Genomic DNA, 25,032 nt, shown 5'->3' with positions numbered 1-25,032 from the left:
AATACACACAGTAGACGAGATGTGTTGTGCGGCTGTGCCGCCGCCCTTGGCTGTGCTCCACTGCCTCTTTGCTCGTTTGGACTTGCGATTCAGCCATCCACGAACGCAACAGAGCTATGCTTGCGAGAGAGAGAGAGAGCGTCTCCATCGAGTGTTGAATCGTTACGCAAGGATCGCCTGTCTGCCGATGCAGGGAAAACTCTTCCAGCAGGATGCGTCCAGTGGAAAATGGCTGTTTCTGCCTGCTGGACATTTGGTGTGTGTTCCTTTACAGACGAGGGGGCTCCCTGGCAACCCGACGGGGCCTTGCAGCCGAGTCGCCTCCCTCTGCTGAAGCATGGGGGGGTCTGCGTGACGATGGCGCAGCACAACATACTATGATACCAGGCCGAAATAAAAACACCCCTGTTAGGTATCTTACTCTAACACTTACCATCTTACTTATTTAAGTAGCGGGCATTACAGTACTGTTTACTAGCCTAGCCAGCTGGGTTGTGTGGCGATATTACATAACTGGGGTATTTTATTTACCCCTGCCACCCTGTACATCGGCTCAGGACGGAATGATGTAGGAGAGCAGGACCAGAAAAATAAAAACTGCCAACTTTTGTGCATGCCCAAATCGACGGCCCACGGAGCATTTCGCGCGATCCGGATCGGCTCAGGTAGGCTCCATTTAAAGGTCCACAAGCTGATCATTGACTAGCAGCATGAATATGGGCAGGGCAGGGCGGTGGCGCACTCGGGGGAATTGGAACGCACATATCCGCCCCCACAAACTAATTAAGCGTCTCCTTTATTGTGCGTCGGCAAACCGTCTTGTCTAACAGCCACGCCCAAATTGAAACCGTATGAATCGTCAGCGGCCCGTAGAGTGGTTGGGTCGCACGAAACAAACGTTACCGCACTGCACCATCGATTGTGTCGAGAGAAAAAGAAAGTCGGGGAAAACACAAAGGCCCCTTGTTTGACTGCAGAGACCAATGGAACCTCTCGGCCGCCACTGGCTTGTGTGGTTCGCCGATTGGGATGATGGCGCCTGATCTTGGCTTCCCACCTTGGATAGTGTACACTGATTGATTGGTGGCATTAGGCAGGCGGACGACCTCAGTGAAGGGAAGCTTGGAAGCCACAGAGATGTACCTAACGACACTGCAGCTAGCGCCACTCGTGCAGCAACGGCGCCTTAGCTTGGAGTGCTGTCAGTGTAGCGTAAACTAGGTACGCTATTAGCTAGGCTTCTGGAACCAGCCAGACCCCGGGCGTCGTGGTTGGAGAGACGCTCAAGCCACGGTGTGGCTCACATTCGACATGTTCTGTTTACTTCCGAATACCACGGTGCCGGCCTACGAGTAATAGCCGAGAGAGTGGTGCTTCAGTGCCTCTCAGTCTGAACCGCTTGCATCAAGGTGGCGGTCATGTGGCCTTGGGAGGGGCGGAGAGAGGTGCCGGGCGCAAGGAATCAGCATGTAGTGTGTACAAGCGCTCTCGCTATAAACCGTCACCTCGCAAGCCACTTTCGAGGAGGAACAGCGAACCTGTTGCGGGTTTCGAGATGGAGAGCTTGGATTGCGCAGAGATCCCGGCCGATTTCTCCCTGTGGCCCGCAATGTTTTCTATGGCTAACCAGACTTCAATGTTAGGCACTCTGGCCAGCCATTACCCCTCCCTAAGGTAGCGGTGACTGATGAGGAGGACAAGCAAGGCCAGGGGCCGCACGTTGCGAGCGGACGCAGGGTAGCTATGAACATCAGAAGTTGTAGGGGTGGCCCTCGTTGCTTTGGATTCTTCAGTCCTCTGGCAGCCCCCAAGCCCTTCCTTGCCACGTGCTGTGACTCGTAGCCACAAAGCCAGCTGGCCAATGCCGGCGTTTGCCAATTCCTTGCCCAGGTAGTCTGCGACTTGTGGGGTGGGTTGTACAAATATTCGTACGGATGGGAAGACCATAACGTGCCAGTTGCGTAGAAAACGAGATGAGTTGGGTCGTCGTTGTTTATTTCCGAGCGAGGGGGCAACCCCCTTCCGTTGTCGTCGGGTGGGGGTCCAAGGGTGAGCAGCACACTTCGCAACCCGGACGCTGATGAGGGCTGGACAGTATCTACAGCGAAACCTGCTAGCGCGGCTAATCTCAACACCCTCATATACGCGACACTATATCGGATTGCAGCGATGGGAAGGTGGTTGTGGCCGCCCCAATCAGGTTGTTGGCATGAGTGTGGGTGAAGGACCTCCGACTGATAGCAAAGCGTATGCTGTAGGTATGCTGTACATAGTACACGCGCGCATGTACATGGCAGTACTCCGTAGGCGTTTGGGGCAGCCGGAAACCATCAAGGATGATACCGAGAGGAGGGACGGGAGGATCCAATGAGATCTGAGGACCCCCGAACCACCGAGCGATGACGATGGCTGTGGGTGCAGAGGTTTGCACAGCGCCGCAGCCCCAAAAGTGGCTCGCTCCTCTCTCTCTCCGTGGCTCTGGGCATCGGCCGTGTGCCTAGCCACATGCCGAGAGCCGTCATGCAGCCGTGTCCGCGTGTGCTTGTGGCGAACGATTGATTGGAGTCATGACGGCCATGACTGTGGTTGTTTGCCAGCCAGCTGCGGAGAGAAGCAAATTCGTCGACAGCATCTGTTGAGACGACAAGAATAGTGTCGTACTGCGGTGGAGACCCATGCCTTGTGCAACAGAATCAGAGGTGGGGGGCTCCGTGACTACACTAGCAGTTTAGAATGGGGGGGCCTGAAGAGTTCGAATTTTACGAAATGGTGTCCCTATCTCCTAATCCGAGCGTCGATGAATTGACGCTCGTTGAAGCCAATTCAGGACAGGTGGTGGTGGGTGTAAAGGGCAAAAATGTGCCGGGGGCCCGAAAGGGAAAGAGAAAGACGAAAAGGCAGATGGGCAGCAGAAACCCAGGTGGCCGTTTCCTTCCATTTGGAAGGCCCCACTTGCCAGGTTCAAGGGAGGAGGCTTCGACGGGGGTTAGAGAGGGATCCATCGGGGCCAGAACAGGGGAGATCAGCGGCGGGGCGAGTCGTCGGGCTCTCTCTGGGAGGGGTCTCGCGAGAAGACGCCAGCTCGGGGGGTGGGTCCCCCTGGGTCATCGGAGCCACGCGACTGGCTGAAAGATGCAGGCCGTGGAAATTCGAAGCTGCCATCCGGTGGCTCCCACAGCCCCGGCCGGTGGAGGCAAATGAGTCGCAGGTACATCATCACACGCAGAGCGATGCTAGTAGAGGAAGGTACCTGGTGGGGCGGAAGCGACCCCTCGGCTGGGTAGGTGGGATAGGTGCAATCGTACTTGGTAAGGGAGCAGGAACAGAGTGCGTATCTGTTTGGTTCGGCTGAGGAAGGTAGTAGCAGTCCGTCCGTCCGTCCGTCCGCGGATGGTGATCTCTGTGAAGGGGGAGGAGGATGAGGAAGGGGAGGAAGAGAGGGAGGAGGAGGAGGAGGAGGAGGAGGAGGAGGAGGAGGAGGAGGAGGAGGAGGAGGAGGAGTGCATTGTATGGTTGCATGGAGAGATAGGAGTTCGATTGTCCAAATGGAAAGCCAAAATCTTTCAAGCCGGGGGAGCCTTCCCTCGAGCCAAGGCGGGGCCTAGGTCCTGGAAACCACCCGTCCCCCCCGGCCGGGTCGATTGTGATATGCAACCATGTGTAAGGCCGGCCTGTCAATGTTGGTACAAACGGCATCCGCAAACACCGACTGTTCGTGCATGCTCCCCCCTCCCAGCCAACGCCGCAAGCCATACCAGAGGCGACCACGCCGGCAAGGGACACAAGAAACAAGGTCTTTCGCGTGCTTGCCCACACGGATGGACGGGTAGGAGCCTGGGGTTGGACCGAGGTAGGCTACGTGCCTGAGTTGGTTTACGTCCGTCGAGAGATGCAACGCGCACACACTGACTGATAGAAGGGTCCGGAGCCCTGTACATGGGACCGGTAGCAGGAGGACTAGAGCAGTACCGGGTTTTGTTTAGGAAACGCAGCACTCTCCGGGGTAGTCGATTGTATATCCACCCTGAGTCTGGTCGTACCACGCACGGCCCCCTCGCGAACCTCTTACGGTACCCAGGTACCTACCTACCTTATTACTAGGTTCCTCTCGCCAAGGGGGTTGACAGCCACAGGGCGACCGAGCAATCGTGTGGATTTGACAGGCCGCGGCGTGGGCAAGAAAGAAAAAGAATGGCAAGAAGGGGGCTAGCAAAAGTTCGAGGGAGGAAAAAACAAGAGCACACGGGATTTGAAGTCGAAAAGAAAGCAGGACATCATTTCCGGGCCCGTGCGAAAGGGGTATCGTAATGATACATCACATGGCAGAATCGATCTGCGGCCATCTTGTGGCTGTCAATCAACTGTGCAATGCACGAGCACGAGCGAACATGAGCACGAGCAGCAATGGCACACAGGCCACCTGGGTTCATATCACCAAAGATGACGATGGTGCAGGAGAATCCAGCAAGGCGAGGTTCGGCCGTTCTCCTGGAGCAAGAAGTAATAACAAATCCCGGGGACAAGGCCCCGGTTTTTCCCTTGTATTGCGTCCGTCTTCATCAAGTCTGACATTGTTTCTCCTATTCAGTATCCGTATTTGGGTCACATTTACGAATGGTGTATTGGCCCGCTTGTCGTCCCATTAGTTCGAGTTCTGTCCTCCAGACTTCCCTTAACGCTCGCTGTCTATAGCTGGTCAACGCTCCCGTCTGTACGCTAAAATATTATCCCCCCCCCCCGTGGCGGATATCTAACTGTAGCGGAACGGGCGGGTTCGACTGGATCGATCATCTCCCCCTGGAACCACCCAGGCTGTCTGATCTCTGGGCCTCCGCATCTGATTCGTAGCCCGACGGTCCTGTTGCAACTCGAGCTCCATCTGAGGTTCGTCTTCAAGCCCGGACGACGGACGGCTGGGCCTGCTGGCCGATGCAACAACCACCCCGATAGTCCGCGCGCGCTCTTCCTGCAGATCCTGCAGAGCACAGGACATGCAGAATCAAAACAGCCAGGGCCTTCGCGCAGTCCAGGCTTAGTATCTTCCTTGTCTCCTTCTTCCGAGCAACGACTGTGTGATTGCCGGCACCATCGCTTGGGGCCAGGCCAAGCAAACAAACATCATTGCCCGATTTCACGGCCACAACGTGGAACAGGACCGTTTCCACAAAGAGCCACGCGAGGCACGGGCCAGCCCACACCAGAATCCTTCCCGGATCCCCTCATCTCTCTCCCTCTCCTTCCCTCGCTTTGTGTCGGGGGATAAGGAGTCAGAACCTACCATGTAAACATGTCGGAGGGAGAAAAGAACATGGGAGGGCCCCGCCAACGCAACCTACCTACGTAGTAGTGCAGGCCAACTAGATGGTTCCAGGAATCCCTGCTACCACTCCATAAGGTACATGAACTAGCAGACACCCCCCCCTGACCTTACCACGAGGTACGTATCCAGCCTCGTACGTACCTTACCTAAACGTTAGGTTAGGTACCCTACCCAGGTGGCAGAGAGGAAGGCCGTCCGTCTGTCGTCTCCCCTCCGCAGTGCCTGCACAACAGACTCAGCGGACCTACCGCCGGGGCATGCATCTCCAGTGCCTGTCCACCCGCGCTGCCTGGGTACCGTCCTTACTCTGCATGGTTCAGTACCTCGCTGCGCTGCACCTGCGCTTGTGAGCTGCAACCCAGGGCATCTCCCCTCCCCTCCCCTCCCACCAGCGATCACACCGGCACCCAGAGGCAGGTACCTGGTTTACATACATACCTACCTGGTCAAAGTCCTGGTCCAGGTCCAGGTTTAACCGAACAAAGAAAAAGGGAAAACGTGCAAAGGTCCTTCCTCCCCCCTTCCTCCCCACCCGCAGCACGCCTCTCTTTGCGCTGGCCCTCCTTTCCTTTCCGTACCTCCCTTCCTCTCCGTCGCATAAACACGCGCACCCTCTCCCTCTCTCTGTCTCTGTCTCTACTTCTTTTCGACTTGCGGCGTCTGCGTATATACTTGGACCATTCCCCATTTTGTCCACCCGGCCCTACGCAGTCTACCGTACTGGCGGGCGCTCCCGACAAGACATAACACAACACCCCATCTGTTGTCTCTTTGTCTTCCCAGACACACTTGAGGGAAACCCATCTTTCCCAATCGAGGCTTCAAGGTTTTGGACTCGAACGGCGCAGACCAATCCGACCTTGACGAAAAACCAAAGCTACTTGGCTTTGCACTATCACTTTCGTCTCGCCTAAGGGGGTGTTCCGGTGTTGCGACTAAACCCGACTAATAATACCTTGCTACCGCCGAGACAAGAAGCCGCTTTATCCCATTCGCACACAACGCTGCCGAGCAAGAAGGAAGAAAAGTTTCGAATAAGGAAAGAAGACGACACCCATTCCTCCTGCCATCCCCCTGCCTAAACTATACTGGGACCTGTCGAACCTTGAACTTCCGACGACGTGCGAACCTGCTGCAAACCACCACCTTCTCCTGCATCACCGCCACCATTACAGCAACTCAATTCCTGCTTAACTCCCGTCATTGCACCCTGTTTCGGCGCTTCTTTTGTTGTCTCGACTACAGGATTGCCGCCTCTTTGTCACGATTACCGCGGCCAAGACTACCTACCACATTCGACGACACCCTGCAACCATGCATGTTGTTCAGCCTGCCTCCCATCCGACCCAGCATTGTTGATACAACCATTTGAAACATCCTGCTCGGCTTCCCAGGTCCTTGTGTGACAACCCTCCACAGTCGCACACCCGGGGCAAGCAGTCCTCCCTCTCCTGTTGCTTGCTTTCCTGTTGGCATTGCCTGACAACACGGGTGCATCCCGGCTCCTCATCGCTTATACCGTCTCTATTCTGATATCGCCCTTCCCATTCCCAAAAATATACTCCCGCCCGGTCCTCTTCAACAACCAAGAGGTGTGCTGCACCATTAGCGCAGTCAAACTCAAACGGACAGTCCACCACCACCCGCACTCTCTACGGCACAACGTCTCTGCCACCACCCGCCGCGCACTCCTCGACGAGAAAACCTTCTGATGTTTGGTCGCTCCAGGAAGAGCTCGAAAGGGTTCAACTTTGGATCTTCAGGCTCCAGAGAAGGCCAGGGTAGCCACCTGCTCGACCTTGGTCTTGGGAGCTCAAAGTTTGTCCAAGAACCTTACCGTCCTGGAACTTCCGCCACCACAAGGACCAACAACACTTGGACGACGGATGCGTCAACTTTCCCCGAAAAGAGTACGTAGGCCCCTTGACTGACGTGCGCTCGCCGTGTGTCTGAGTCGTCGTCCAAATGACCAGCTCCGAAAGCTCGGCCGGGACGCGCCGACCTGGCAGAGGCTGGGTAAACGTGCAAGTTGCTGACCATCTTTATGACAGACGTCTCAATAGCTCGCGGCACAGCCCAACGCTCCAACTCGTCAGTACGATCCGGAGCAAGCGCGCATCGAAAAGGCGACAGCTACTCATCCAACAACATGGCATCCGGTGCCGGCCGCATTCGGAGGGAGCGCACCTTTGTAGGAAGTGAATGCGCCGTCTGCGAGGAGCCTCTGGAGCACACGCTGCAAGGTGAACGCATCTTGCAATTCTCGTGCTCGCATGTTTCTCACGAAGCTTGTTTCTACGAGTTCATCCGCGAATTCGAAGCGCAGTACTGCCCCTCATGTGATGCGCCGCTGCATCTCGACACCAGCCGGGGTGGCAACGTCTTGGATATCGGTAAGCACGGTCTCGTGTCTCGCTTGCATAAGACACGGCTAACTCAGCCGCCCGCGACAGAGAAGATCAGCAGTATGGTCAAGTCGAGCCACTCTAGCGACAACAGGTCAAATCATACTCCCACCCCTACTGCCACGCAATGGGACACCCCAACGCCGCGCCCGACAAGCATTGAGTCGAATCAAAGGAATATGACCAGTACCCACACCCGCGAAAGCGCGCCTCGGAGTAGCGGGCGCGACAGGGACAGTAGCCAACCGGCAACGTCGGAGCGATACGGCCCTTCGAGACATGCTCGCAGCGATAGCGAGGCCACCGGCGTGGCATCGTCTGGTGGCTACCCCGAGACGACGCAGAGCGGCCCGCCACGCAGGCACGACTACGACGTCCAGGCAATGGAAACGACGCCGGGCAGCCCACGTGGCATCACCAGGAATCCGATCCCGGCCCCGACTGTGACCGTTCGGTCCGAGTTCCCCACCATCAACAGGTCTCGCCAGCAGCAGACCTTGACCTGTCTCATCACCGTCGAAGTGCCTGACAACAAGTGGCGGCCCGACCCCGAGGACCTCGGGTCAGCCCCGCCTGGCCTTCCCGCCGTGAACGCTCGAATCGACGATGCATTTGCGAGACCGCCATCTCCGGCCCGGAGTGCGCCGCGGTTCTACCCGTACGAGTCGAGGGAGGTGCTGGAGGAGATGACGGAGAACCTCAGAAGCCGGGTGGACAACTGGCACGGCCTTGACTTCAGCAGGTAAGATTTGACCTGTATGTCACTGACCAATGGCACTACTAACGCACTACAGATTTGGAAAATTGAGGCTGTATGGCACACTGCGCGTCGGCAAGGACAAGCAGTCTTGGCAGGAGCTCGAGTGCTTCCTGTTCGCCGAGATGCTGATCTGCGTGAAGGAGAAGAAAGTACCCCTCGCAGGGCAGTGGGACGAGAATGGCATGCCCAAGAAAGCCGTCCGCTGCACGCTGAAAGGGTCGATTCTCATCAAGAAACACCTCAACGAGGTCTCGGAGACGGGCAGCAGTGAGTCGCCATTGTCCTCATTTCCAAGGAACGGTCAAGTTCGAAAACTAGAGCTCGACGCTAACCAACCATTCCCAATAGTCGATGAGAACGTCCTGACGCTAAACCTTTCTGTCGCGGAGTTGCCTCAATTCCACCTGAGGTTCGAGAACCGTAATCAACTGAAGCTTTGGCACCAGGCCTTGCTTGACTTGAACGCCGTCGAGACGTCCCCCGTGCGCAGCCCGGAGTACGACCGGGGCGAGTTCTCGGAGACAGACGAGGAGGACTGGCAGCGGGTCTCGCGACAGCAGAGAGTGTCGTCGGTTGCCTCGTCATGGGGCGGTCCCAAGTCGGTCACCACGGCGCCCACAGAGTACACTAATTTCCAGAGGAGCCCGACCATGCCCACCTCGATCCACGTGCCGATCGATGTTGTCGTCGTCGTGCCCATCTCCTCGTCGATGCAGGGCGTCAAGATCAACCTCGTCCGCGACGCCCTCAAGTTCATGGTCAACACCCTCGGCGAAAGAGACAGGATGGGCCTCGTTACCTTCGGGTCTGGGGGCGGCGGCGTACCTATTGTTGGTATGACCACCAAGGCCTGGCCCGGCTGGAGCAACGTTCTGTCCTCCATCAAGCCGGTCGGCCAGAAGAGCCACCGCGCCGACGTTGTCGAGGGTGCGAACGTCGCCATGGATTTGCTCATGCAGCGCAAGTACAACAATCCGATCGCAACCATCATGCTCATCAGCGACGCATCGACCTCTGATGCCGACAGCGTCGACTTTGTGGTGTCTCGGGCCGAAGCAGCCAAGATCACCATTCACTCCTTTGGTCTCGGCATGACGCACAAGCCGGATACGATGATTGAGCTGTCCACCCGCACCAAGGCGTCATACACGTACGTCAAGGACTGGATGATGCTCCGCGAGTGTCTTGCCGGGTGCCTCGGTGCCATGCAGACGCTCTCTCACCAGAACGTCAAGCTCAAGCTGAAGCTGCCCGAGGGATCGCCGGCCAAGTTCCACAAGATCAGCGGTGCCTTGCAGATCACGAAGCGGGCGACCGGCCGCGACGCCGAGGCCTCGCTGGGCGACCTAAGGTTCGGCGACAAGCGCGACGTTTTGGTCCAGCTTGTCATTGTGCCGGACAACACGTCGCAGGAGCAGCTGCCCCAAGACCCCTGGGACAACATTGTATCCGGTCTGGAGGCGCTCGGTGGCACCGGCGATGGTGACGACCAGCGAATCACGTCTGTGGAGGAGGTTCCTTTGATCCAGGCGGACCTCACGTGGGGAGACATCCTGCGAGACGGCACGCTGTCGCATCTCCCCCGCCCATCTCTGCTCGCCATCACCATGCTCCCCGCCTTGGCGAAGCAAAAGAATTCGTGGGCCAACTCACCCCCGATCCCGCCTCACCCGCACATCGTCCAGCGGCGCATGGAGCTGCTGACGTCGGACATGCTGACCCGTGCTTTGACGCTCGTGTCACGCGGGCAGCACGACCGAGCCCACACCCTACTCAACGAGACCCGGTCCATTCTGAAGGGGCTCGGAAAGGGCGGCCTTCCCCCCATCCCTCCGCCGACGGCGCCGCCAAACAGATCCCTTCCGTCCACCCCGCACCTAGGGAACGACGCTTCACCATCCATCACTCCCGACAGGAAGCAGACACCGTCCCCTACACAGTCCGCCAACTCGTCCGCTGTCAACGGGTACCCGGCCGCGGCCATTGGGCGCAGCCGGTCCAACGATGGCCTCGGTCTGGGCGCTGGCATCGACGCCAATACCGTCGCCGCCCTGGACGCCGAGCTTGAGAGCAGCCTCGAGTGGATCAGTCACCCTGCCGTCTTTGGCCGCGATAGCCGCAAGGCTGTTCTGCAAGCCATCGGGGTCATCAGCTCCCAGCGCGCCTTCACCTTCCGCACACCCATCGAGGCTCTTTGGGCGGGCCGTGTTGCGGGTGTGAAGAAGCTGACGAGCAAGAGCCGTGAGTGGCGCGACGAAGGTGGCGGCGAGGGCGGCATCATGGAGGAGGCTTGATCGAGCTCCGCATCACAACATGCCCATCATATCACGGTTGCCTTGATTCCACACTTGGAATGTCTGGAGTGACCAAGCGGCGGCGTAACGGTTTCTTGGAGGGAAAAACACATTCTTACGGTCCCTTACTCTCAGCACGGCTCGACTTTGCCATGTATCGCGCCCCCAAACTGCATCTGATTTGCTTTTTTTATTACCGATATAGCTGCTTCTGCTCATCATGTCTTTACCGCACCGCAGGATGCTTTGACGGGAAGATACCATATTTGTTTTGCTTTTTTACTTTATTTCTCTACTTCTTGTCTACATGGTCAATTATGACTTTTGGTTTCAGACGCTTGCTGTCGTATGTCATGAAGCTGTTTTGAGGTGCGATACCACTGGGGAGGGGGCCCTTCACATGTCATTATAATTTTCTCATGTCACTGATGTCTGGAGAAAGGGAAGGGCTTGGAGTCATATGGTGGATGGCGGAGGGTGGGCAAATCGGCTGCGAAAAAGCATGCTTGTACATGTTTTGGGATGAACGATGCAGACGTACAAAATATTAGTGCAATACCACTTGCCGTTACCATGCCACACAGACTCTTGCCTTGCAGTCAACGTGAACATGACAAGAGATCCACACAGCGGCAGCAAGGTCGAGCCTCGCTGATGCCCCCCGTCTTTCGTTTGGGTCAGATTATTTTGCCGTCACATTGTGGATATACGTACATTCACCTGGCCAGTCACAGACTTGGACACAATAGTTGTTTTCTACCAGGAACTGGCCTCGATTGGCCAGTCCCCCTTCCCCTTTCCTACCAGAGGAGGGAGGTCGCATGCTCGTCTGATGGCACACTTGTGCCTCTAGCAAGCTTGACCAGACAAGGTGCGATTCCTGGCCAGGTAACACGTGGTTCATACCTGCAACCTGAACAAGATAGACCAAAGAACACACTAATAATCCAACAAAGACACTATCACTAAGAGCCAGAGACCGAGGAAAGGAAAAGAGGTCTTGCGTGGTCAACTTCATCCCAACTGTCAACTGCTCCGCGTCGGTCCGCGCCGTTTCGCATCTCTCAAAACAAAAGCAATCCCTTTTCGTCGCCACAAAGATATCGAGAACGGGCCAAGAGTGAGCCCAGGCTATGAAGGATACCGGAGCAACATTCGTGATGCCTCCAGTGGTAGTGGCGCCAAAATTCGACGTGATAAAGGCCTGCTGGACGTGCGGCCATCACCGCGGCTTCATCTTGTCTGCGATGCGCCCCCCCCAAGACTTTTGTAATGTGAAGCGCTCAAGCATACGGTTCTGATGATTCAGGCGAAGGGCTTTATCCAGCCGACCATCCCATGTGAGCGCGTCATGTGTATATACGAAGCCATCGTGCGACGACGCCGTTGATGCAAAGCCGCAGACGTCCAACCGGCCTTTTCGCTTTCTTCCCATTGTCATTCTTCGTTCCGGCTTCGGCCCAGTTAGCCTAGATATATAATCGTGGGCAATCTCCGACATTATCTCATGGCTTAATTCGGTTTGCTTCTGTGCTCAAGAGGTATGCCACCCCGTAAGAGTCCTAAAATCACACCCTAGTTACAGGTGCTGCCATTGAGGAGCCTCCGCACAAACAAAAAGCCCTCCCGGCAGTAGGATCTTCTATCAAAACGAGGTTCACGATCATAGCTGTCGCTGAGCAAGGACGCTCCAAAGCCAGGGACTCGTTGGTTCTGCTTGCAATACAGCGTCAACGCTGTCCGCAACAGCGGACCAAAACCTCCATGAACTTATACAATGGCTAAAAAGCCAGAAATATTGCCAAGCACGCTGATTTTGGATCTAACATTGACCTAATCTCGCAAACCTGTCAGGCGGGCGTGGTAGTGACCGAGACGACTGCCCTAGCCAGAATCTGTCTCCCTGAGGTATGAAAACACGCTTACTCAAACGTGCCGGCTTGACAGTGTTGCTCACTCATCCACACAATGACGATGAGACATCGGTGCTGGGGGAAAGGGGGCATCGAGTATCAAAGGCCTCTTGCCTGAACACGAAAACCGCTTGCTGAGACGCAAGGGGGGGTGTGGTGACAAGGTCCAGACGTCACGATCGGGGGAGGCCAGCAAATGATTGGGAGACAATGTTGTCTCAAGCCCTCATACCGAAAACGCCCGCGTCGGGAGAAGTAGCTTCTGCTATCCTGTACCCACTTTGCAGGCGTTCATGGTGCATTAAGGCCTGGATTGAACTGGAGGTTCGCTGTCACCACGCTATCTGGAGCCCGCTCGATACACAAGTGGCCCGAGCGAGAATAAGAAAATTAGATGAGGCTGGTCATTGCTATGCTAAACTTACACAACCGCGAAGAGACTCGCGAGTTCAGCGTCCTCTCCTCAGGATCCGAGATAAAGCGAGCCTGCCCAAAGATAAACGGTGCCCAAGTGCGACTGGTCGTTGCCCTAGCCTCCCTTGGTGCCGCCGGTGCAGCCGTTAATAGAGCTAGGAGCCATCGTGATGGAGTTTCGTGGGAGAAATTTGTGTGGTCATGCCGGGTTAGAGAGGCAGGAGGGTGGATTGTAGGCTTGTGTTTGCGTGCTCGGGGTTTTGCTGATGCTGTTGATAACGTCGAGCCGACCATTGTTGCGGCGGAGGGAGGGCGGGCCTTTTCATATAACTGACGGTTAACTCGATGAAAATCACACGTCAAATGAGCTACGAGGTGAATTGATGGCGAGAGAGTGAATCACAATAGCGTCGTCCATTGTGCTAATGGGCTAGGCAGACGGTATCCTCGGTCGCCTCACTCTCACGGCCCTGTAGATAACGTTGCAGGCCATCACTTCGGACGTGCTCGCGCACGTTGCATTTGTCTTCAGGACTCTATTCGGGATATCTCGACGTGACTTTTGGGGTGGTCTATGATCATAAAAACCGACGTAAATTCCATTACCAGCCGCCTCGTTTCCCCGTTTAGTCCTCATCCCAGTTGGGGTTGGGACCGGGAGGCTTGGGGCCACCGGCCCGGCGAGCCACGATAATCTGGTCGACTGACAGGACGGTCCGGGCCGCCTCGGTCGCGAGCTTGATGGCCCAGGACTTGGAGACAAGCAGGTCCAGAATGCCCTCCTCACGGGCGTCCAGGGTACCAGAGCCGTCATCGTTCTAAGCTTGTCAGCATCCTGGTTCTGAAACGGCGGGCACGTAGTCCTTACCTCGACATCGACACCGGTAGCCCAGTCGTCCTTCTTGTGGTGTGCCATGTACAGTCTGCTCAGAACCTCCGTGGCGTCTAGACCGGCACTCTCGGCAAGGGTTCTGGGGATGACCTCAAAGGCCTCGCCGTACTTTCGGATGGCGTACTGCGACAGACCCGGGGTCTTCTCGCCGAGGGCGTTCAGCCGCTCAACGAGCTGGATCTCTGTAGCACCCGCGCCAGGCACAAGGCGGGGGTCTCTGGTGATAGCCTTGACAACATTGACGCCGTCGTCGACGGCACGCTCGACATCGTCCAGGTGGTTCTGGGTGGCTCCTCTCAGGACCAGAGTCGCCGTTCTTGTGGCCTCGTTCTCTTGTCTGAAGACGGTAACGCGGTCCCCGCCGATCTCGAGGGTCTCGACAACATCGATGGAACCCATCTCGTCCGGCATGGGGGCACCCAGCCGAGCAAGGGGGGTAGCTCCGACAACTCTGCAGATCCTGCGCAGCTCGAACTTGCTAAGAATCTTGATGACGAGGATGCCGAATCTGTTGAGGTAATGGAGGGCCAGCTCGCCCACCGTGGAGCCAGCAATAACCACTCTGATGCCGACATCGTAGAGCTCCTTAATGGCAGCCTCGAGGTGCGACTCCTCGCCCTTGGTGAAGTCCATCATCTCCTTGGCGTTGTGCAAGAGCACGGTGCCCTTGGTCTCGGTCTGGCTGTTGTCGATGGGGCAGGAGAAGACTCCGACCTTGGCGCGCTGCGCCTTCTTGACCGAGCCATCAGGCTCCTTGGGAAAGACCATACCCTTGACCACACGGCTTTGCTCCAGGGCGCCGCCCATGATCTTGACCACTCTGATGTTGTCGACGTTGAAACCAGCGGGGTTCTTGGGCAACACCGCCAGGACGGCCTCGGCGACGAGGTCGGAGAGGAAGTCCTCGCTGCCGTTCTGCTTGCTGGCGACGACAGTGCGGATGGCCTTGCTAAGCTCTTCCTGAGACCGAATGTCTTCCACCTTGTCGACGGAAAGCTCGTCCAGCGTCTCGAGGGCGAACTTTTGTGCACGCTCGTAACCGGTAACGATATCTGCCGTCTTCAAGCCCATACGCAGCAGGTCCTCCGCCTTCTTCAGCAGCTCACCGGCAAGAACGATCACCAGGTTGGTGGCGTCGCCCATCTCCGCCTCTTGCTGTTGACTGGCCATGACCAGGAGCTTGGCCGCCGGGTGGACGACATCGAGTTCTCTGAGGATGGTGGCGGCGTCGGATGTGAGGATCATCTTCTGAAGGTGGTTGATGACAATCTTGTTGCGACCGTAGGGACCCAGCGACGTCTGAACGGTCGAGGAGATGGCCCGGCAGGCGTCGATGTTGCGCAGGACGGCTCCATCTTCGGAGTCGTAGCTGGTACGAGGGGGTCAGTCGGTGACCGACAGCAAGGCGGGGGGAGCTTCAGATGGGAGGGGAACTCACTTGTTGTACCCCTGCTTGAACAGGTTCGCGTTAGGCGCGTTGGGGATGTTGAGAGACATGATGAACCAACGACCTGGTACGCTTTAAATATCAGGGCGAGTTCGGTCGTGAAGCTCAAAAACAACAGCGTGAAAAGTACCCTGTGTGTTGATGATATGGTTGCGGGAGCTCCTCTTCCTCCAGGCCTCAAAAAAAAGTCTGGGTGCAGGTGCGGGAGCGTATTGCTGCAGCCTTTGGTGGGTTGGCACTGGGGTGACCAATCACGACGTCGCAGGCGTGCCATTCTTCCGATCCGGCGCATCTGGTGCATTCTACATTTTGGGGGTGGTTCCAGCGCTGTGTCCCGGACGGACCACTGGAGACCCCTGTCCTTCCACGGCTCCTTGCTGTCCCTGGAGCGTGTGAGACAACAGCTGCCAGCCTCGCACTCCCCAACTGGCGCGGTCCCAGGTTGGTTGCTTGTTGCCGTTGGTTTCCTCTCGATAGTCGCCCGTCTCTCTCGTTCTCGGCAGATTCTCACCACACCCAATTACATTCTTCAAGTACCAGATACGCGTCGCAATCGAACCCTCAGCTTAATCTGCCTTCTCCGGGTGCGCAAATCATCATCAAACCCCCTTCCGAATGATACGTGATGGCTCCGCAATCCGGTACGTTTGTGACTCTTTTGAAATCAAACCTACCAAGCAAAGCTCCGCTTGACATCTGCCGCGAATCCCATCTCATCGCAACTCGTCTCCCTACCTTTCGTGGAAAAAGGGCCAATTCCTGTTCCCTCCCCTACACGAACTGCCCCAGACCATTCGCACAATGCCTCCTAAAAAGATCATTCGAGCTAACCCCCCCACGATCGACCTCTTAGCGATCCCCCCTTCCCTACCTCCCTCCGTCGAAGAGGCCTACCGGAGAAAATGCGTCCAGCTCAAGCAGCGCACCGGCGAGGTTGAGGAGGAAAATGACGCGACTCGCATCCGTCTCGCCCGGATCCGGCGACAGATTGAGAAGCTGCGGATGGAGAGGGCCTTTTTGCTGGAGCAACTAGCTAAGAGAACAAGCACCAACGTGGAGGATTCAGACGGCAGCCCGAGCCCGCCACCGACTGTAGGCCCTCCGCCAAGCCCACCTCGACGACAAAGCAGGTTGCTGACACCATCTCAGCCTCAAGAAAAGCCTCTGCGTACGAAACGCGGTCACCGGAAGCCTTCGGTCCTCGCCGAGATCGACGCCGCTGCTAAGGGCAACTCCAGACCGCTCAGCCAGACCGCCGCGACCATCTCACCCAGCTCCGAGACTTTCTCCCACACCCAGGGCGGCGACACCCAGGCCTCGGCGCGCACCAACGGTGTCGCGAAGCCGCCCAAGCGTCCAGGCAACGCGTTTGAGCTGTACTGCGCCGAGACGCGGCCTGCTCTCGAGGAGAAGAGCAAGGACGACGCTGACGCCAACGTTGACGAGGAGCTCGCCCGCGGTTGGAAGGACCTGCCGGACGGCGAGAAGGAGACGTTCCAGAAGCGCTCCGAGCAGGAGATGGCCAAGTACCAGAAGGACAAGGATGCCTTCGCGGCCAAGAGCAAGAGCGCCGAGCCCAAGGAGGAAGAGGAGCGCGAGAAGTCGCCAGAGGCGGCGCCCGCGGCATCGCAAGACGAAGACGTAGAGATGGCCAACTACGACACCGAGGAGCAACCGGAGGACACTCCGGCCGCGGACGACAAGGCGGACGACTGATGCGGCTCCGCGCACGCCGCGTGTTGGGACGGGTTCAGGCGTTGGGGCGGCTTTGCGGGTAGAGACTTGATTGCTTGTTTGTACAATACGAGGCACCATAAATAGCACCTGTGGATGGAAGCGTCACAGCCGATTGATTACACCCTTTCCTGCGCCGCCACCCTGCGCCGTGATGCTCCTTCTCTCTACTGTGCCACAAGACGGAACTCCTGTGGTGTTCTGTGTGCCCTGATGTGGAATCCCCTCCGATCGCCTGACTTTTCCCGCCCGCAATGAACCGCTGCCAAAAGAATGCCATACAGTACATGTTACTAATCCGATGCATACAAGTCCACCACGATGTTGATGGCTGCGACGAGAATCTCGGCCGCAATGAGTACAATTACTGCGCACGCCTATTGTTAGTCACGCCTTGCGACGATGGGGAAGGGATAACGCACCAATCCATTCCAGCTTCTCTCCGTGTCCGTGGCTGAGCTGGTCCTTGAGCACGGCGAGCAAGTCCGCAATGACGTCCAGTCGCTCATTCAGGAGGCCGACACGCTGGTCCATCTCCAGGTAGCTACGGACAGCCTGGTACACCGGTTCGAGCTGAGGCTCGACCCAGAACAGCTCTGGGGTGTCGAGCACCGAGCCGTTAAGGTGGATGTTGATGCGGAGGATGAAGAGCTCGCCAATCTGCATGTTGATCTGCGTTCGGCTCAGGGCGATCTTGCCCGTCAGCGCGATCTGCGTAGGGATGTCTTTGCACGTGTCGACCGTTGAGGCAATCAGTTCCTCGAACAAGGACGTCTGCCATCGTTAGCAACCGTAGTATAGTCGGGCTGCGCATCCGCTGTGCGTTACCTTGACACTCTGCGCTAGAGCATGAGAGATGGCCAGCTTAGTCATGTAGTTCCGCTTGTCTCGCAGCGTGATGAAGTCGTTGTAGATGCGCGCCTGGTACTCCCGCGTGTAGTAAAAGTTGAAATGTTCCGTCTCAACATCATCCGGCGCCAGCTTCTCCGTCTCGAACTTGGCAATCTCCTTGAGGAACCTCTGCTCCTCAGCCGGGGTCATGCCCCATATCACGACGACTCCGTAGTTGAAGAGGAAGACCTCGGGGGTATGGATCTTGGTATCAAAGTCCGGGTTGGTCTCGACCAGTGCGTGCTCCTCGCTGCTCCCATCGAAGCCGTCGACAAACCCAGAGTCCTGTCTGCCTTCTGACTGGAGGTCGATGAGGTTGTCCCGAGCGAAGCCGCTGTCCGAGACATCGCCCGTTGAGTGCCGCCTCTCGTAGGCCTGCACTGGGTCGGGCTGGGAGCCGGCTCTACGGCCGTGCCTGTGCTCCACAGTCTTGCTGTAGTCGTACGCCGAATATATGCACTCGTCGATCAACTTGGGGGTGGCGCCCCTCGACTTTCCTCGACCCTTGAGGAAACGCATCAATCCCTCCATTTGGTACTTGTTCGCCGTGCAGTACGCCGTCACCCTCGGCAACCGGTCGCGGTCCGCCTTACCCAGGCGTGCGGCATCTCTGCGCGCCGTGGGATCCTTGATCCGCGTGTACTGCGAGTACACGTCCCTGCCACTCTCCTCGTCAGGGCTCTCCTCGTTGAGCTCTGGGTTCGGCAGCAGCTTAAGCTTCTGCGCGTTCTTGGTGCTTCGCTGCGGGCCAATCTTGGGCACCATCTGGGGGGGTATATGGCTCGGCACAGCTCCATGGCTGTTCCTCCGCCGCAGCTTGTTGTTGATGGAGGCTAGTGCAGAGTTCTGTCCGGGACTCGTCGACAAACTGTTACCATGGCCCGCCTTGAACCGTTGAAAGGCCGGCTCGGGCTCTATCGTCTTGGAGACGGGATTCGGGTTGAAGGTGACGGTGCGCGACGATTTCGGCCGGGTTTCTGTCGTTGAAAGAAGTGGCGTGTTTTCGGTGGCCGAGGCCGAGCCGCCGGCTGTTGTTGTCTGGTCCATTCTCGAAATAGCTTTTTTTTTTTTTTTAATTTCTTTTTCTTTCCTTTTTTTCCAGCTCAGGGGGGGTATCACAAAATAGGATTGCTCGGGTGACGGAAGGGAATATCGTCAACCGCATGTCGCGACGGATTAGAATTTGGGTGGCCCTTTTCCCTTAGCTTGACGGTGTCCGGAGAAAGGTCATTGCAGCGTGTGTGAACGACGGGAGCGACAATGCTTTGCTGGGTGCGGGAAGTGTGCTAGATTTGCACCATGCCTGATGACGTCCTCACTTTTCACAAATTGGGGGAACCTCCCAGGGCCTGGCACAAGCTGCGGGCTTCTAATTTTGCGGGGAAAGCTGCTTTCGGTGCGCTAATTACCCGGAGCGCTGCCGGGCGACACTCCACTGTGGGAACATTCAAGTGCATCTTGCATACGGAGGAGCGTGTCAAAAGTAATGATCCATAGTGCCAAGACTAGAAGTGGGGACTCTAGGAGGGAAGACTTCAAGTTACCTCGTCTCATCAGACTCTTTAGGGACTCTAGAGTGTTAATAAACTATAGCTTTAATCTCTTAGGGGAAACTCGCTTAATGTCTCAGGGGAGATAGGCACTTTAGGTATAGAGCTTAAGAGGTAGGTAGGGAGAAGTATGGTGAGCGTTATGTTCTTATGTACTTCCTTGTACTGATACTGTTGGCTAGGTGATTGTGCTTGAATTGTCTTGGCACTGTGGATCCCTACTTTTGACACGCTCCTCCGTACTTGCATAGGCACCTACGGGTCTAGTTCTGTGTCTGTAAGCCCTTCCCTTGACACTCGTTCGGTTTGCATCTTGCAGCCGTAGCTTTCGCTTGTGCAACCGGCATGGCAACTCTCTTCGGCTCACATGCATCTTGGAGCTGGTGCTGGCGTTCGAGATGGGCTTGTCATCCATCAGTCAAAATGACAGCTTTATGGCATGTTCAGAACAGTACTATGTGAATGGGGCACACAGTTGTACAACTGCAAAAACTACATCGCATACACCCAGCTCCTCTCGCTAATTTTCCAGAATCCTTGACTCAAAGTTGAAGCCGGCTCCCTGCAGCCGGTCGATGAAGGGCTGCCCCAGGCACGATGGGGTGAAGACACCACCGGGCAGGTCGACTTCCTCTTCCAAAAGTGTCGAAGCAGCTTGGGCCAATAGGACAGCCGTCACTTTTCGCAAGAGTCAGCACTCTGTCAAGACACACCAAGTGAACGGACTCACAGTAGTACATGCTGCCATTGAACCATGCTCGGCAGAATGCCTTGGAACATCCCGTCTTGGGTTGCTTGTCCGGTATGGCAATGCCACGATACTCAATTTCGTCCTTTTTGGACGCCTCCCTGTCTGGTCCTTGGCCAGGTTGGTAGACAAACACTTTGACCAGTTTGCGGAACGGCGCAGCAGTCGCGAGAAGCAGGCCGAAGAACGCCAGGCTCCAGTGGATGGCGATTCCTTGGAGGTACCCCTTGGCTCTCATGTACTCATGGAACGAGAAGTTGGGTCCGTAGGACTGCTTCTCCCGTGAGGGCAAAGTTTCCAAGAGACCCCACGTTCTTTGGACGATGGGCGCGTCCGTCATCCCGGCAATGGATGTAGTCATCAGCCCCAGACCCGGCACATTTCGCAACCCCACCAATTTGGTGAGCAGGGACGTCTGCGATTGAACGTGGTTGCGGTTCTGGATGGGCGACAGAGCGTATGGCTTGTGCTGCGCCCTCACCTGCGAAAGGGTGAATGAGTCAAACAGGCTGAGAACCGTCGCCAGTGTACCGCCAGATGGAGCTGAACTATCGTAAGACTTGGCATTAGAACGACATTTCGTCAACGATTCACCGACCAGACGGACGGTGGTCTGGGGGGCCTACTCCAGGTGATGGATGGACACCGTCACGGCGCCCGTCTTGGCTGAAAGCTTCTCGCGGACCTGTTTTGCCAGCAGCCAAGTGACAAGGTCAGGCGGTGCCGACTCGATTCCAATCTGCGGGAACATCATCGCCCCCGTCTCCCGCGCGACAGAATCATACTTGTTAATCATCGTGCCGGTCCAAGGGATCTCGCCGGTGACATCCAGATAATGCGTGCCATTCTCGGCACAGGCTCTGAACGCATGCTCGCCATACTGCGCATATGGACCCACAGTGGTGATGAGAATGTACGTTTTTCTAGCGAGCGCCTCAAGATCCTCGTTGTTGACGCAGCAAATTTCAATTTCTGCAAGCACTGGTCAGCATAGATACTTGACGGTGAGCTAGGTGGGTGTTCGGCCGCCAAGCTCGTACGAAGGATCTGGCCCTTCAGTCACTCGTCACCACCTCTCGATCTGTCCGCAGATGCAGGTTCTCGCCTTCTTGCCAGGTTGGTGTTGGCAGCTCTCCAGGGATAAATAGCCGGCGAAGGTCGAATGCAAGACAGCCATATGGCCTAGGAAAATCCGTTGGGATTCGGACGCTCGTCTGCTGTTGGTGCGCAAAATCTTGTCACTCACCTGGCTGCAATCTGTCGGGACTCAGCTTCTTGCACTCGGCAACAAGTTGCCGAAGCTTCGCCTCTGTACGACCGGCAACGGCCCATCTCAGATTGGTCGTTAGGTGTGTCGTGATGTGCTCTGCTACGAAGGCCCCGGTGTATCCTAAGAATCTCGTCAGCAGTGGCGCTCCCTTCGTTCGACTGCCGGCATCTCGACTTATACGCACCAGTGGCACCAAAGACGACCAGGTCGTACTGGCGGTCGTGCTGTTTAAAAGGCATTGTTTGATGGGCTTGCCAGGATGGATAATGTTGAGGTTGCTTTGAAGGATACACAGTCTCTGATATTGAAGGACGAGGGATAGGTGAACTCGGTGGTAGTGGCCAAAGTGTTATAAAAGTTTCACACAATTTGCTTAAGTACGTTAATGTCATGCGCGGCCGGCTGTCTTTCACACCCCTATAGTGCACCGTGAGAAAAAAAAAAAAAAAGTGGCACTCAGGGTTCAATGATCACAAACAAGAGCCCGTCTTGCGGTCCATTGGTGACACAGTCCATGATGCGGCCGTCGTCAGCGCAAACTTTGTTGTGTAGCAAACGGCGATATCATCTCTTCAAGGCATCTGGTCCGCGCAGTTTCGGCGCAAAAGCGCTTCCATGGCCGCCCAGACGCTGTGCTTTCCGTTTATGGCATACAAGGCCCGAGCGGGCAGCTGTGACGCCGATCTCCCGGGCCTGACTTGACGTGAAAGCCTTCCCTTCTGTTTGAGCACCCGGTCGATGCAACTCTGCTGACAATGCATTTTCTAGTCAGGCGGAAGGTCACGTGGCGGCCTCTTATTTCGTTTCCAAGACCTTCTTGTTGCGTCAGGACTCAGGGCAGGCGCGAACCCCACACACCAGCGGTTTTTCAGCGAATGGTCCGTGCTCCTTTCCACACACACACAGAGACGGCCCTGAAATTCCACCAAAGCACAAAAACTTTTATTGAGCAACTGCCCTGGGAGGAAACATCACCACTCGTCGCACTTCAAGTCAACGAACCCGTTCCCCCAACACATCGACAAAATGGCCAAGCGCACGAAGGTTCGTAATGCTCTACACCCATTCCGCGGAGGACTGGCTTCATCGACCTGCCGTTGTGGTTCGAATTTCCCTCCTGCCCCGCGGCCGACTCATCGTCACGACTTCCCCCCATTGGCGACAATGGCGGGTGAAGCGTGGATTCCCTAGGGGTCGGGGGGAGGCAAGACAATGAGAGTAGACCTCCCACGCAGCAGAGCCGAGCTTCCAACAATCTGAGAACGAGAGAGAGACGAGCGACGAGCACACTGGCGCCTAGTTTAACGACCACACGACTTTTAGGTACCGTGGCTATGCCATCACGCCCTCTCAAACCATGTAACATGTCGGCCAGGTCGAGTTACTCTGTGGACACAAGACGGTACCGGCATCCTGTCGTCCTTGGGGACGAAACCGCTCCGCTACGCCCGAATTGCTCTTCTCTCTTCTCGGATACAGTTGCTAGCGCAACAGGCTTACTGTTGCTGGGCGGCTACTTGGTCGGACCGTTGAAGCCAGGACATCTCTGCTTTGCCGCATCCACACCGCAGATGGCTAACAACCTTATAGAAGGTCGGAGTGACCGGCAAGTACGGTACCAGATATGGTGCCTCCCTGCGTAAGCAGGTCAAGAAGATGGAAGTCTCCCAGCATGCAACCTACACTTGCACGTTCTGCGGAAAGCCTACCGTCAAGCGCCACTCCACCGGTATCTGGAACTGCAAGGGCTGCAAGAAGACCGTTGCTGGCGGTGCCTACACTGTCTCGTACGTGACCATTTGACGACGAGGTGAACGAGAGCGAATGTGGCTAACCATGAGACACAGTACCCCCGCTGCCGCTGCCATGCGCTCTACTCTCCGTCGCCTGAGGGAGATTGCCGAGGTTTAAGGGAAGAGTTACGGGTTGGTGGACGACTTCTGATTTGCATTTCGGGCGGGTGTATGGGAAAACCGGATATCATGCCTACATCCTGACGAGGGCCACAATGGAACGGGTCTTCGGTCAGCTGACAGAGGGACCATTTGGTCAGCAATGAAAAGAACTTGACGTACAGCAACATCCCCTCCCGATCGCTTCGTTCTGAGATGTGCCATCTACATGCCCAGACAAGTCACTAGATGAAGGTGAAGTGGTGAGCCGAACAACATATCATGGTCACTCGGAGTAGCTAGCAGGGACAACAGTCATCGTCCCCTTCATGTAGCCGCGTGGTCGAAGCGGCCCGCCCACTCAACAGAGAAATGCAATACATGGTTGTCACAAGACATTTACAAAGGCCACGCACCCGTGAAGAGCTTCCGCTACTGGTGCCGAGCCATCTCCAGTCAGGGTAGAGCAAGGAGAGGGCAGATCGCTGGGTGCCTGGGTTTGACGTGCGTCAAAAGGCCGAAGTCCTGGCAGATGTTTCACGCAAGGCCTCCATTGACATGTCTAGAGGGCTAGTACAACCGCCCGCTCAAGTGTTGGCCTAGACAAGCGGACATGTGTGCGGCAGGCGATGGGGTGCCACTGAGGTTCAGCACTTGAGTCATCCAGGTGCTCCGGGTTGGCAAGACACGGATACTGCTGGGGTCAGGCGACCAATGAGAGGCCGCGGCTGTCGCGGTGAATAAGTTGACGGATCTGCACCATGTAAGTCGGTGAGTTTACCCATCTCACCTCGTCCCTGGTTTTAAATAGACGATGTGTACGGCGCCTCGAAGGGGTCACGTAATGACGGATAGCTGAATAACCCAGCCACCCCCCCCCCCACGTAAGCGCATCTATCTGGTTTGGGTTGCTTTCGTTGCGTCGGGGAATTTGCCGTCATCAAACGAAGTGACAAAGGCGAACTTCGCAAGGTAATAAAAAATAAAATAAAAAAAGCTCTGCATACCCTGAGGATTGCCAACCATTTTTCGCTCCCTCTTCGGCCATAGTTAATAAACGACGGATGACAATTGCACCCGGGGCGGACGGCCGCCGTCTAATATCTGGTCGCTCGGGCGGGCAAACTAAGGAAGAGATGGACTCTGGCTTGGGACTAACCTGACGCAGGCCCCGTCGACCAATCTCGTCGGCATCCGGGAAACGAGGGGCGTGAAGGTCTCACGTGGACCTTGCTTTACGGGATACAGCAGCAATGTCACCTCAGTCCCTTGTTACTTTCCCTTCCCTGGCCCTGCGTGCTCCGTAAGACTTCCGCGTGAGGAAAGTAATCCCATTTTTGGACTCGGAGACGGCACTCATTGTACCGTTGACCTGACCTCATTCCAGCGGCCGAATCTTTGCACCCTGCGCCCCGGCCTTTCCCTCTTCAGCCATCGCGGATCCCGCCCTCGACTCGCCACTGTGCATTCCCATTCTCGCGCTGCGTTCCCAATCGCCCTTT

At 56.5% G+C, this 25,032-nt stretch overlaps 7 protein-coding genes across 7 annotated transcripts; 3 read left to right on the top strand and 4 right to left on the bottom strand.

Annotated features, from left to right (window-relative positions):
* Positions 1–1,512: 1,512 nt before the first annotated feature.
* Positions 1,513–2,235, bottom strand: LY79DRAFT_301723 (uncharacterized protein). Its single transcript, XM_060552284.1, has one exon. It carries the CDS (start codon positions 2,139–2,141, stop codon positions 1,623–1,625), a length of 519 nt encoding a protein of 172 aa, XP_060411522.1. The 5' UTR covers positions 2,142–2,235; the 3' UTR covers positions 1,513–1,622.
* A 5,234-nt stretch (positions 2,236–7,469) lies between these two features.
* LY79DRAFT_520512 (von Willebrand factor type A domain-containing protein) lies at positions 7,470–10,779 on the top strand (the record flags this gene model as incomplete). Its single annotated transcript, XM_060555248.1, has 4 exons — positions 7,470–7,713; positions 7,774–8,467; positions 8,520–8,752; positions 8,834–10,779. The coding sequence occupies 4 exons, from the start codon at positions 7,470–7,472 to the stop codon at positions 10,777–10,779; spliced, it is 3,117 nt and encodes a 1,038-aa protein (XP_060411521.1).
* Positions 10,780–13,732: 2,953 nt separating this feature from the next.
* LY79DRAFT_520674 (T-complex protein 1) lies at positions 13,733–15,495 on the bottom strand (the record flags this gene model as incomplete). Its single annotated transcript, XM_060555267.1, has 3 exons — positions 13,733–13,924; positions 13,975–15,367; positions 15,437–15,495. The coding sequence occupies 3 exons, from the start codon at positions 15,493–15,495 to the stop codon at positions 13,733–13,735; spliced, it is 1,644 nt and encodes a 547-aa protein (XP_060411520.1).
* Positions 15,496–15,799: 304 nt separating this feature from the next.
* Positions 15,800–17,299, top strand: LY79DRAFT_561261 (HMG box protein). Its single transcript, XM_060558388.1, has 2 exons — positions 15,800–16,537; positions 16,595–17,299. The coding sequence occupies exons 1-2, from the start codon at positions 16,247–16,249 to the stop codon at positions 17,159–17,161; spliced, it is 858 nt and encodes a 285-aa protein (XP_060411519.1). The 5' UTR covers positions 15,800–16,246; the 3' UTR covers positions 17,162–17,299.
* A 17-nt stretch (positions 17,300–17,316) lies between these two features.
* LY79DRAFT_301648 (uncharacterized protein) lies at positions 17,317–19,243 on the bottom strand. Its single transcript, XM_060552283.1, has 3 exons — positions 18,008–19,243; positions 17,602–17,953; positions 17,317–17,546 (listed from the first exon to the last, which is right to left on the bottom strand). The coding sequence occupies exons 1-3, from the start codon at positions 19,115–19,117 to the stop codon at positions 17,473–17,475; spliced, it is 1,536 nt and encodes a 511-aa protein (XP_060411518.1). The 5' UTR covers positions 19,118–19,243; the 3' UTR covers positions 17,317–17,472.
* Positions 19,244–20,140: 897 nt separating this feature from the next.
* LY79DRAFT_520520 (saccharopine dehydrogenase) lies at positions 20,141–21,877 on the bottom strand (the record flags this gene model as incomplete). The annotated part of the gene is made up of 5 exons (XM_060555250.1): positions 20,141–20,298; positions 20,351–20,916; positions 20,995–21,340; positions 21,615–21,758; positions 21,823–21,877. The coding sequence occupies 5 exons, from the start codon at positions 21,875–21,877 to the stop codon at positions 20,141–20,143; spliced, it is 1,269 nt and encodes a 422-aa protein (XP_060411517.1).
* Positions 21,878–22,664: 787 nt separating this feature from the next.
* On the top strand, positions 22,665–23,549 carry LY79DRAFT_671720 (ribosomal L37ae family protein; the record flags this gene model as incomplete). The annotated part of the gene is made up of 3 exons (XM_060563950.1): positions 22,665–22,682; positions 23,229–23,425; positions 23,486–23,549. 3 exons carry the CDS (start codon positions 22,665–22,667, stop codon positions 23,547–23,549), a joined length of 279 nt encoding a protein of 92 aa, XP_060411516.1.
* Between the last annotated feature and the right edge of the window lie 1,483 nt (positions 23,550–25,032).

The sequence above is a fragment of the Colletotrichum navitas genome (genome assembly GCF_030913465.1).
Source record: "Colletotrichum navitas strain CBS 125086 chromosome Unknown LY79scaffold_54, whole genome shotgun sequence".
NCBI lineage: Eukaryota > Fungi > Ascomycota > Sordariomycetes > Glomerellales > Glomerellaceae > Colletotrichum > Colletotrichum navitas.
Note: the sequence above shows the minus strand (reverse complement) of the source record. Positions and strands in the feature narration are given on the sequence as shown.

Coding starts and splice junctions, on each gene's coding strand:
- LY79DRAFT_561261 (XM_060558388.1), top strand. CDS start 16,247: ATGCCTCCTAAAAAGATCATTCGAGCTAACCCCCCCACGATCGACCTC. Junction 16,538..16,594: donor GCCCGAGCCCGCCACCGACT/GTAGGCCCTCCG, acceptor ACACCATCTCAG/CCTCAAGAAAAGCCTCTGCG.
- LY79DRAFT_301648 (XM_060552283.1), bottom strand. CDS start 19,117: ATGGACCAGACAACAACAGCCGGCGGCTCGGCCTCGGCCACCGAAAAC. Junction 17,954..18,007: donor CTCTAGCGCAGAGTGTCAAG/GTAACGCACAGC, acceptor TAACGATGGCAG/ACGTCCTTGTTCGAGGAACT. Junction 17,547..17,601: donor AGAGAAGCTGGAATGGATTG/GTGCGTTATCCC, acceptor AGGCGTGCGCAG/TAATTGTACTCATTGCGGCC.
- LY79DRAFT_301723 (XM_060552284.1), bottom strand. CDS start 2,141: ATGAGGGTGTTGAGATTAGCCGCGCTAGCAGGTTTCGCTGTAGATACT.